At 41.6% G+C, this 12,802-nt stretch overlaps 1 protein-coding gene across 2 annotated transcripts in view; it reads left to right on the top strand.

Annotated features, from left to right (window-relative positions):
* Positions 1–12,802, top strand: part of LOC137647105 (uncharacterized) — a 371,223-nt gene that overhangs the window by 161,255 nt on the left and 197,166 nt on the right. For both annotated transcript variants that reach the window (XM_068380337.1, XM_068380336.1), the window contains one exon: positions 948–1,117. In XM_068380337.1, the coding sequence (XP_068236438.1) occupies positions 948–1,117 (170 nt within the window). The remainder of the gene's footprint in view (positions 1–947; positions 1,118–12,802) is intronic.

Raw genomic sequence — 12,802 nt, 5'->3', positions numbered from 1 at the left:
GTACCATTGACAACACAAAGCACATATTAAACAATCTCACCAACCATTCAAGTACAGTCACAACCCCTTCCTTCAACATCCCAGCTTTCACACCATCCATATCAGATGCTTTTCCTACTTCGTTTCATCTAGTGCTCTCCTCACTTCCTCTCTTGTAATCTCTCTCTCATTCTCATCTCTCATCACCGGCACCTCAACACCTGCAACAGCAATTATATCTGCCTCCCTATTATCCTCAACATTCAGTAAACTTTCAAAATTCTTGTTAATAATTGCTAAAAGCTACATACAGTATGTTAAAATTGCTCTGATGATCCTGATATGGAACTGTGGCAGTTATTTTGGGAAATATTCAGTAAAACTTGTGCAATTGAACATATAAAACTATAGATCAGTAAGTTATATTGACTTTATAAAAAGGAATCCCTCAATGAAATGTACCTTTACGTAGTGAAGCTATATACCTTTACAACAAAAACTTCCCATTGTTAAAAATATTCCATGTGATGATTTTGAGTCATCCAGTCTTTGTTTATTTCAAAGATAACAGTGGATCATCTGGGTCTACACCAACTAGGCTCAAAGCTCACCTTCCTAGCAAATAAGAAGTCCCACGCATATTAGGAGACCCCAAACTCTACGTTATTTACAGCAAATCATTGTTAACTAGTCATCATACTTAGTCTTTCTATTGCATTGATTAAATTTGTGAAACCATCTTCATTATATTGTAAAGAGATATTCAATTTATGATAGCATATATTTCAATATATGTAATGGAAAGGCATGGTATTATAATGTGATATTTGTTGTATGTCAATAATATGGTTTGGTGTGGCTCCTAACTTAACTCAACTCTCCCAGCAACAGGCTATATAACCCCAGTTCCCTAAATTCAACCCAACACTATTCAAATTTTTGTTAATAATAATGTATTTTATTTTTAGCAAACACCTACTCTTCCACCTCCAAGACAGCTTTTCTGTACTGGAACGGGTGTGAAGAAGGATGGAAGAAGTACTGATAACCAACCAGACGTCCCTCATCTACAGCTTTTGAAGTTTTTGACAAAGTTTTCATCTGATAATGGAACCAAGTTTCTGAATAATTTGCAATGGTAATTATTCTATTTTGCTTTCTGTACAACCCTTGCTTGAAAAAAATTATAGTGCTTTTTTTATTACTTCAGACTTGTGCTTTTTGTTTTTTTATTTGTAGAATCATGATTTTCATTTTACTCTCTCTTCACTTTAGATATCTCTTACTTTTGACTTTATCCTTGTCTAAAATGTGACTTAATATTTTTAGTACAGTACAGTATTATCACCTCTTGTCTTCACTTCCAATAGCATAGGGGTAGTTTAACTTAATACCACATTTACTTGTATCTTCACTTCCAATAGCATAAGGGTAGTCTCACTTAATACCACATTTACTTACATATGGAAAAATTCACCCTATATATCCAACAGGATTTCATTATACAGTATCTACGTATCGTGCGTATTATAAATTTGGTGTATTAGATTAGACTAGGCTTACTCTATTTTTTGAAATGTTTACACCCCTGATAAATTTATAAATTTTCATTATAAAATACAATTTTTTCAATATTTAACTTAGCCGGTGATTATATAGCTGCAACTCTGTTGCTCGACAGACAACTCTACGGAAAAACTCGCCAGCGATCGCTACACAGGTTGCGGGTGTGCCCAACAGCGCCATCTGTCGACCAGATACCCAGCTCTCAATGTAAACAAAGACTCAATTTTCTCTCTGTCGAGGTGTCGACAAGACGTACTTTACTCGCTGTTGCTAAACTGGAGTTTTTCACATCTATTTGGTGAAGTACTATATTCTAGTTTTGAGCTTTCGCTATGCAGGTGTTTTATCTTCATCTTAAATCTTGAACTCGTTTTGGATAGATTTAATTATGGTGACAAAGAGAGTATGGACTTTCTTTCACTTTTAAATGGCCGACCCTTCCCTTAGACGGAAGTGTGTTTAGGCTTTTAGTAATTATCTTATCACGTTATAGATTTTCCTCTATATATTTTATATCTCTCCGCCTTTATTAGGCCTCTTCGATTAACTTTCCATTTATTATAAACATATAAAAATAAATTTTAATGTTTTGTTTATATGCGACCTTTCCTGAGAGTAGGCGGTCCTAACTTGGAAACCGAAGTTAATCAACGTTGAGCCCTTTATATCGTAATTAGCTTTTAAAGAGCTAAGGATTTAAAACTTTTTAAATGTAATATTTTATGAAAGAATTTCTTTGATAGTTTTCAAAGATGAACTAACGTTTAGTTTGTTTATGCTACGCAGTTGTTGACGTTCAGGACGTTCAACATGCGCTCTATCGTTACGATAGAGAGAGAGTGTATCACGGTTTCACTTTGCAGTAAGAGTAAATCGATTCTGACGTTTTGTTCATTCTTTCTTAGCTTAAATGTTTTAAATTCTATTTTAAAGGAACTTTTTATTTGAAAAACCTTTCAGTTTTTTCCTTTAGTCAAATAACATGTTTTTTTGACGAAATATAATTGGGCTCTTCTCTTAGGTGCGAAATCAAGAGAGAAAGAGAGAGAGAGATAGAGACGGAGGGAGAGAGAGGAGAGAAAACGTTCCGTTCAAGCGGGTAACGTTGTTCTCGAGTTACTCTCGTCCCTAGTCTCTGTACGGGGAGGAAGGATAAAACGTTTTTAGTTTTTTATTCTCGTCCCCAGGCTATGTGCGGTGAGAGATTGAAAACGTAGTTTATATGAACTAGTGTTTAGTCTCTTTCCCAGCCACTGATTTTTTTATCTTAAAATATGTTTTCTGTTTTTTGCTGGTATTAATGAGCTTGCATTATACGACTGATTTCGCAATTACTACCTTTTAATGAAGGGTAGAATTGCATGTTTCAGGTAGAAATCAGTAAAAGTTTCGATTTCAGTGAAATAAGTGCAAAACAGAAAATTGAAGTGATAAAGTGATATGCGCAAAGTGTTACAGTGTTGCGTCCGAGGGTTCGTCTGTTCGTGCCTGTCGTTCACCTAGTCCGGGACCTCTTGCATGCTCCCAAGCCCAGGGGAGAAGTAATGTCAAACGACTTATGGGTTCGAGAGGCCTTGATCAACGAACAGACGTTTTCCCTCTATGGTATCGGGTGTATCTTACCAAGATCTCCCCTACCATAAGACGAGAGAGACGTTGTTTCTCCTCGTCATCCGAAGGCTTTTCGCATAAGAAACCTGTCACAAGGTTTCGAAGCCCTTAAGCGAAAGTCAGTCCTTTCAGGACAGGTCCAGCGTCCTGGTTACAACCATTAGGACAGCTCTGACCCTATGCAGTCATCGGATAACTGCTCGCCGCCTAACAAAAGCGTAACACAGACTCCGAGAGTCTTTTTTTGTTGGCAAAGTGTTGCGGTCACAGACGTTACCCTCGTCTCTTACCACAACCATTTCCGTTGATCCTTAATGGGTTGTATGGCAAGACATGCAGTATATGCTTGCCTCCCTTATGGAAGACTATTCTGCCGATTAGTCCGTTGAGTCTAGCCGTTTATCTCATCGATATCCTGGCTTTCAGCCAACCTAACGTTCCTTTGTGCTTACTGTTGACGTTGGCGTAGCTTAGTCACGTCAGTCAGGTTGTTTAGAACCACACTCGATGCGGTCTCGTGTGGTTTTTTCAGCCGCATTTGGACGTTAGGCCACTTGCTGATGCTCCTGTTGACGTTCAAGACGTTCACTAACAATCGGAGTTGACTTGTTTTGACGCTGTGCGTCAACCTCCGCATTCTAGAGTTGTTTTGACTGCTCAGTCTAGGCAGTCAAAGCAGTCTCGAGTGGACGCTGTGCGTCCTCACGCACCTGTTGTGGTTGACAGTTCAGTTGTTGACAGTTCACAGACTGTCAAGCAGTTACATGACGTTGCGTTCTGGTCCGCTACTAATGCACCAGTGAGTGTGGACTCTGCTTGTAAAGCATTGCCACCACGGTAGGTCTCTCCCTTGCTTGAGACTCAGCTTTTATCGGACAAGGTTCCTGTAGATGAGGAAGTTGCTGTTCCCCCTCCTACTGATATTCCCTTGAGGACTCTGTCAGATGGAGAGGAGCCTAAAGCTGCTTAGCCCCCTATGGACTTTAATTAAATCATGATGATTTTTTTAAGGATCTTTGTCCGGATCTTTTTGTAACTGCTGCTCCTCGTTCGCCTAAACGTCAGAGCTTACACTAGGCCTAGCTACTTCGAAGCCGTTGTTTTTAGCTAGTGCTCTCTCGCTCTCCTAGAGAGCTTTACGTTGGCTAGGCGACTGGTTTTTCACCAGGAGGAGTTTGGGGGATACAGCCTTTGCTTTCCCTTCTTTTAAACTGGTTTATAGAGCGAGAGTCTGATATGACACGAGAGAAGTTCTCGGCTTGGGAGTTCATGCCTCTGCCCAGATAGACTTCTCAATTCTCGTAGACTCTCCCTGGCGCCTGGCCAGGAGACGCTCCAAGTTTTTACAGGTCAACTTCACAGCTGTTTTCGAGCCTTTGAAGTTTTGCTGTACAATTATGTCATGCATAACAAGGCTTTCAGGGATGGTAAGCGGTACCGCCTCAGTCGCTAACCCCGTCTGTTGCCGCACCTGCTCCCGTAGACCCTAAATGGGCTTTGCTGCAAGACATGCAGTCCAAGCTTGCGTCCTTGATAGAGGACTTTAATGCGGAGAAGGTTGCTACCGAACCTTCTGGCCAACAACCTTCCAACCGGTCGGTTGTGCGCCCTGTTGACGCTGAGGTAACCTACTCGCGTCTGCCAGTTGAGGTGGTTCCTCCACCGATGCGACCCAGTGTGGGTTGCCAGCCGCACGTTGACGTTAAGCGACGCTCGGAGGTGGTTGTTGACGTTCAGGACGTTCAACAACCAGCAGAGGTGACTTGTTTTGACGCAGTGCGTCAACCTCAGCAACCCGGTAGGGTGTTGACTGCACAACCCAGACGGTCTAGACAGTCTCGGTTGACGCTGTGCTTCCTCGCGCACCCATGGTTGTTGACAGTTCACAGACTGTGCAGCAGTTCCATGATGTTGCGTCCGGCTCCGTCACGCATGCACCAGTGCGACCGGACTCAGCGAGCCAGACGTTGCCCACTCCGTTGCCGTTTCCTCATCAGTTTTCGGATGAGGAACCCTCTGATGAGGACGTTGCTGAACAACAAGACGATCAGCCCCCAGAATAGATCAAGCCCTGCTATCCATCCAGAAGATGCTGAAGAAGGAACGCTGCTCAGTCAGGCTGTGGATGAGTCTGGTAGGGACGCTGTCATCCGTGGAACAATTTGTGTCACTAGGAAGACTACACCTCCGTCCTCTTCAATACCATCTAGCTTTTCACTGGAAAAAGGACAAGACGCTAGAAGCGGTCTCGATCCCGGTTTCCGAAAAGATAAAGTCTTGTCTGACTTGGTGGAAGGACAATATCAACCTAAGAGAGGGTCTTCCCCTGGCTGTTCAGACTCCCAACCACGTTCTCTTCTCGGACGCATCGGACGTGGGCTGGGGCGCGACACTAGACGGTCGGGAATGCTCAGGACTGTGGAACTCGAGTCAGAGGAGCATGCATATCAACTGCAAGGAGCTGTTGGCAGTACATCTGGCCTTGAAAAGCTTCAAGTCTCTCCTTCGAGGCAAAGTGGTGGAAGTTAACTCGGACATCACCACGGCCTTGGCGTACATCTCCAAACAAGGAGGTACCCACTCACTGACGTTGTACGAGATCGCAAGGGACCTGCTCATCTGGTCAAAAGGTCAAGACATCTCCCTAGTAACGAGGTTCATCCAAGGCGACTTGAACGTCATAGCAGATTGTCTCAGTCGGAAAGGGCAAGTAATTCCAACCGAATGGACCCTCCACAAGGATGTGTGCAAGAGACTTTGGGCCACTTGGGGTAAAACCATCCATAGATCTCTTTGCAACCTCGCTGACCAAGAGGCTTCCAATCTATTGCTCTCCAGTCCCGGACCCAGCAGCAATACATATAGATGCTTTCCTCCTAGATTGGTCACATCTGGATCTCTACGCATTCCCACCGTTCAAGATTGTCAACAAGGTACTGCAGAAGTTCGCCTCTCACGAAGGGACAAGGTTGACGTTAGTTGCTTCCCTCTGGCCCGCGAGAGAATGGTTCACCGAGATACTTCGATGGTTAGTAGACGTTCCCAGTAGTCTTCCTCTAAGGGTAGACCTTCTACGTCAGCCACACGTAAAGAAGGTACTCCAAAGCCTCCACGCTCTTCGTCTGACTGCCTTCAGACTATCGAAAGACTCTCGAGAGCTAGAGGCTTTTCGAAGGAAGCAGCCAGTGCGATTGCTAGAGCAAGGAGAGCGTCTTCCATTAGAGTCTACCAATCGAAGTGGGAAGTCTTCCGAGACTGGTGCAAGTCAGTTTCTGTATCCTCGACCAGTACCTCTGTAGCTCAAATAGCTGTTTTTCTCTTATACCTGAGAAAAGGACGATCCCTTTCAGCTCCCACTATCAAGGGCTACAGAAGCATGTTGGCATCGGTCTTCCGGCATAGAGGCTTAGATCTTTCCAAACATAAAGATCTACAAGACCTCCTTAAGTCTTTTGAGGCCACCAAGGAGCGTTGTTTGGCTACCCCTGGATGGAATTTAGACGTGGTACTAAGATTCTTCATGTCAGACAGGTTGGAGCCGTTACAATCAGCCTCCCTGAAAGATCTCACTCTTAAGACTCTTTTCCTGGTATGCTTAGCCTCGGCTAAAAGAGTCAGTGAGATTCATGCCTTCAGCAAGAACATCGTATTTTCGTCAGAAAAAGCCACTTGTTCGCTGCAACTTGGTTTTCTAGCCAAAAATGAGCTGCCTTCTCGGCCTTGGCCTAAATCTTTCGATATCCCCAGCTTATCGGAGATCGTAGGCAATGAACTAGAAAGAGTCTTATGCCCTGTTAGAGCTCTTAAGTTCTATTTAAAGCGTACTAAACCTTTACAAGGCCAATCTGAAGCTTTATGGTGTTCAGTTAAGAAACCATCCTTGCCTATGTCAAAGAATGCTTGGTCAGACTTTATCAGATAGTTAATACGAGAAGCTCATTCACATCTGAGTGAGGAAGACCGAACTTTGCTTAAGGTGAAGACGCACGAAGTTAGAGCTGTAACAACTTCCGTGGCCTTTAAGCAAAATATATCTCTGCAAAGTATAATGGACGCAACCTATTGGAGAAGCAAGTCAGTGTTCGCGTCATTTTACTTGAAAGATGTCCAGTCTCTTTACAAGAACTGCTACACACTGGGACCATTCGTAGCAGCGAGTGCAGTAGTGGGTGAGGGCTCAACCACTACAATTCCCTAATTCCTTATCCTTTTAATCTGTCTCTTGAAATGTTGTTTTTTTATGGGTTGTCCGGAAGGCTAAGAAGCCTTTCGCATCCTGGTTGATTTGGCGGGTGGTCAAAGTCATTTCTTGAGAGCGCCTAGATTAGGGGTTTGATGAGGTCCTGTTGTATGGGTTGCAACCCTTGATACTTCAGATCCTAGGGGTCGATCAGCATCCTAAGAGGATCGCGAGGCTCCGTAAGGAAGACGTACTTAAAAGGCAGAGTAATTGTTCAAGTCGACTTCCTTACCAGGTACCTATTTATTTTGTTTTTGTTATTTTGATAACTTCTAAAATGAAATAAAAAACTCTTAGCTCATAAAAGTGTAAACATATATTACTGGTCTCTACCCACCATCCTGGGTGTGAATCAGCTATATAATCACCGGCTAAGTTAAATATTGAAAAATGTTATTTTGATTATAAAATAAATTTTTGAATATACTTACCCGGTGATTATAAATTAAATGACCCTCCCTTCCTCCCCAATAGAGACGCAGTGGGACGAGGAGAAAATTGAGTCTTTGTTTACATTGAGAGCTGGGTATCTGGTCGACAGATGGCGCTGTTGGGCACACCCGCAACCTGTGTAGCGATCGCTGGCGAGTTTTTCCGTAGAGTTGTCTGTCGAGCAACAGAGTTGCAGCTATATAATCCCCGGGTAAGTATATTCAAAAATTTATTTTATAATCAAAATAACATATTTCCTTTAACCCATTATTAATATTGATGAAAGGAGGCCTTTAAATGCAGGATTTGTGAGCTGGTTTGCCAAAGAAATGCTTTTTGTTGATAAAATGGGGAATATTCAGGCATTTTGGAGATCCATGCTCCCAAATTGAGTATTATATTTGTCTGTTTGGGATTTCTAGTTAGCGACACACGTTCATTCTATACCCTTGTTGGGTTTTAGCTCAACCACTTTGTTGACGCTCCCTTACGGGTGTGTATGCGGTCTTTTGGTGTCGCTTCCTCGGAATCTCTTTGTTTTGTAAGACTTTCTATTAGTTCCGTTTACTAATTGTAGTCTTATTTTTGTTATAGACATCTAATTCAATGTTTTGGCATGATTTTATCTTTTATTTAGGCTATTTGGACAGTGTTAGTTAGCGGCTTCGGTCGGTAGCCTTTCATGCGAGAATTCTTGGTTTGTTGAGTTTTTACGGGGAATCGGAATGCGTTTTCATTAATTTTAGTCCTGCCTGTCGAGATCGATATTTTACCCGATTTTGGAGAACTAAGTTTTGTTAAAATGGTATAGTTTCCTCTCCAAGTCGGCAACTACCCGAAATTGGAAAGTTTTGCTATTATTCCTTTTACGCCGTGTTCCTTTTTCTCCCATTTTCTCAATATGCCGATTTAGCCTATTTATTGAATTTCATTGTATTTTATTGGTTTTCATTTTGTAACGTCTGCCATTATATGTTGTTTTCATTTGCGTGCTTCACATCAGGTCTTCATTTGTGTTTCGGAGAGTGGTACCCCCCCCCGCTCAAATCACAGTGGTCACCTGATTTCGAGCCAGTCTCCTCTCCCTGGGTGTCCTCTCCCCCTCTACGCCTCTTGCCACTCCCTACAAAGGGGGGTAGGCTTAGGTCACGTGCTTTTAGAGAATGGGAAGTCACCCGGGGTGGGGACTGGATCTTTCGCTCACTGCGACATCGCGAGTAGCGTATGCGCCTCGCCTAGCCCTCCCCCCCCCCTTTGTCTCAAGTTATCCATCCATGTTATTATTCCTCACGTCCTGGAGGGCCGCGATATTTTGTGAATCGTATCTACTAATGGTAGTTATGTTTCTTTGATCGGATTCAGACATCATACTCTGTTCTGATACCTTACTTTATCCTATATTTGTTAACGTAATTTTATGGATGGTTGGTTTGTGAGGAAGAGGGGCTGCGACGGAGATTATAGTTTATGTTAGAGTTAATACATAGCATTTTTTTTTAGCAACGCATTTCTTCGGCGCTACATTGCTTACGTAGCTACATTGCTTACGTAGCATTGGGTTTTTGCACCGGATTTACGCATGTTTTCCGGTGCCACAGTGGTATCTATTTTTGCCCTTTCTGTCATTAGGTTTAACCCTGGAAAGGTATGATTGGTCGTTTGCGACCCCTACAGCATTTTCAAAACCTGTTTTTTCCCCATAAATCATCAGCTGTCTCGAATATCGAATATGGAAGTGATCGACCTGCAAGGGGTGACTAGTCTACATGCCATTGTCTGCTTTAGGACTGATTTTCGTCTAACTTCCCTCCTTCCCCGTTTTCGTACCCCCCCAGGGGTCGACCTCGACCCTACATACCTTTATAGGGGTAAGTGATCAAACAGCAAAGTTATTACATAATTATAAATTGTCGAACAGTGTTAATACTTGTTTGGTTCTTTATAGTTGGAAAGTGTGGGTGGATGGTGTGTCTACCACTTGCATGACATTGGTTTTGGCTTAGATGCCATATATTGCCATGAGATCCATTTTCCCTCAAATGCTAATTTCTGATTTTTTTAGGTTTTTTGCAAATTTGATTTTTTTTCTATTTATTTTGAATTTATCTTCAATAATGGCCAGCAGACAGTATTCCCTCGGCATGGATGTCATCAACACACTTCTAATGGAGTTAAAAAGAGATGTTGATGATAATATGGAGCTTGCAACCCCATTCTTCATTTGGGCTGTAAGAGTTGTTGCGGTCTGCGGCCATTTTGTTGACATACCCGAAAGGTAAGTTGGCATATCTCTATATATTCTTGTTCTGTATAGAATTCGTGATATTTTGGTATAATTTAATGCATGAATATCATATTTTATAGGAGATACAATGATTTTCATAAGAAATTTACATTGTGAACTAGGCCGTCAAAAAATGACCTTTAGATTTCGCCCCTGTTATAACAGTAAATTACATCTTAGTGCACATTTTATTATGTATTTCTGTTCTAGGATAATATGAGTTTATTCTATAAAAAAAATTAGCCTCTTCCTATTTCATTTGGGTACCCAAAAAAAATTCATGAAATTTGGACAAATTTTTTTGGCCAAAATAATTTACCCTTTTTTTCTCATTTCAGATCTTGACTTCTATGGGTCCAACTCATTTCCAGCAATTAAACGCTGTTGCTTTGCCATCTAAGAAGGTGTCCCTAAAGGGATTTATGTGTATATGTATATTTCTATTTTTTGTGAATATTTACGTCAAGTCTTTTTTTTGTATACTTAAATTTTTTATATATTTCCAATAAATAGTTATTTTGTAGATGGGTATCATTTATATTTTCAGTAATTTTTAGCATTCTTTGAAGTATTTTTAGCAAGTCAAACAAGACAGGTTGATGCATAACTAGATTTTTCCTAAATTTTTTTCGGAGTCGGGGTTGTTCACGACCGAGTATACCCTTAAAGGGGTGTCCGAGTAGCATACCTATCCAGGGTTAATTCATTTAATTTCATGCATTCCAGAGTCTACGGACTTCGATGGTTGTTTCTAGTCTGCTTGTCACTTCTTGCTTACGCTTCCCACCCCGGTGGGTATCCCGTGTGCCGGGAACTTATAATAAAGACTATTTTTTCATGACAGAGGCGTAACATGTTTTTTATGATAATATTTCGCATTATTTCCTTTAGATTAAACACTATTTTCTACTGGGTGTCACGGCAGAATTTAATTTCTTTAGTTTATTTTATATATAGATATATATATATATATATATATATATATATATATATATATATATATATATTTATATATGTAATATATATATATACATATATATATATATATATATATATATATATATATAATATATATATATATATATATATATATATATATATATATATATATATATATATATATATATAATATATATATATATATATATATATATATATATATATATATATATATATATATATATATATATATATATATATATATATATATATATATACATATATACTGTATATGTATATATATATATATATATATATATATATATATATATATATATATATATATATATATATATATATATATATTATATATATATATACATATATATACATATATATATATATATATATATATATATATATATATATATATATATATATATATATATATATATATATATATATATATATAGGGATCTGATCCTTGGGGACCACAGAATCTGGGGATGCCTTTGGGAACAATAAGGCCCTCATGTCTTCAGTGGCAAGGTACAGTCCAGTGGCGTTCTTCTGGAAGCCACGCACCCATATGCGTAGCTTCTCTCGAGAAGCGTCCCTAACCTCCGCTGAGGGAGGATTGTTGAACGCGTCGACCAGGCGATCCTGGCAGACCGTACAGTTCTGCGGGTCCCAGAACTTTAGATCCCCTTTCTTGTTGGCACAAGGGGCGTGGGTCCTACACGCCGTGTGTCCATAAAAGTGCGGGCGCTTCACTGCACAGAAGCTGTGGTCGCACTTCAGTTGCTCCTCCTGTAAGAGAAAGAGAACATGAGTATGGTGGAGTCATAAGGATGACTCTTAAACTAAAGTTAAATATTGATTGATTGATTTTAACTTAACATTAAGTGTGATGCACAGAGAATGGGCGGAAAGAAGGAGATAGATACATACTCCGTGTAACCCGCCCGGCTGGTTACCGTGACCTTCATCCATAGACAATCTGCTGTGACCGAAGGCAGAGGATAGAATTCAACATGGAATGCCCGTAGGGCAGTGGGAATTCTATTGGAAATTGTCAAGGGTATAAGGCTAGGACTTAGGCCACTCAGACACTAGAATTGGGAACTAGAAGATCCCATAGGGTAACGGTTTCCGGCAACCAGCCGTGCTAAGATACACACAGCATGCTGGAAATCTGTGATATGCAAGAAGACAGCATGGTTACTAATAGAACGGTAAGATAATACCAATCCATTTACGTAATCAAGTCATCTGGTTGCGATGTAGGGTTATCAACATCAGATGATAGCTAGTAGAAGGGGGTGCAAGTCGTCTTGACGCCTCCGGAAGGCTCCGGCAGACCGCAGGCACGCCGGAGGCCGCTCCAGCAGAGTTTCTGGCATTAAGGAAGACAATATAGAAGTCAAGAGTAATACCAGGGTGGCGGCCGCCGGCACAGCGGCGGCACGCCGGCACAGCGGCGGCACGCCGGCACTGCGGCGGCACGCCGGTACAGCGGCGGCACGCCGGCAGGGAGTGGCGGCTCCGGCAGCCGGAGGTAGCCGGCTTGGTGACATGGACAAGGATGGTTATAGCGGAACCGGAGTGCCGGCAGTGGATGCCGGCACTCCGAGGGCCGGCCGGTGGACGGACGACTGAGGCTATGAGGAAGGAGGGAAGGCCATCGGCTAGGCGCCGGCGGCAGGCGGAAATCCCCCGGCACGCGGGGGACTGGCGGCGCAGAGGGTAAG

This window comes from Palaemon carinicauda, chromosome 9, assembly GCF_036898095.1.
Source record: "Palaemon carinicauda isolate YSFRI2023 chromosome 9, ASM3689809v2, whole genome shotgun sequence".
NCBI classification, from domain to species: Eukaryota; Metazoa; Arthropoda; class Malacostraca; order Decapoda; family Palaemonidae; genus Palaemon; species Palaemon carinicauda.
This window is presented reverse-complemented; position numbering and strand designations above follow the sequence as displayed.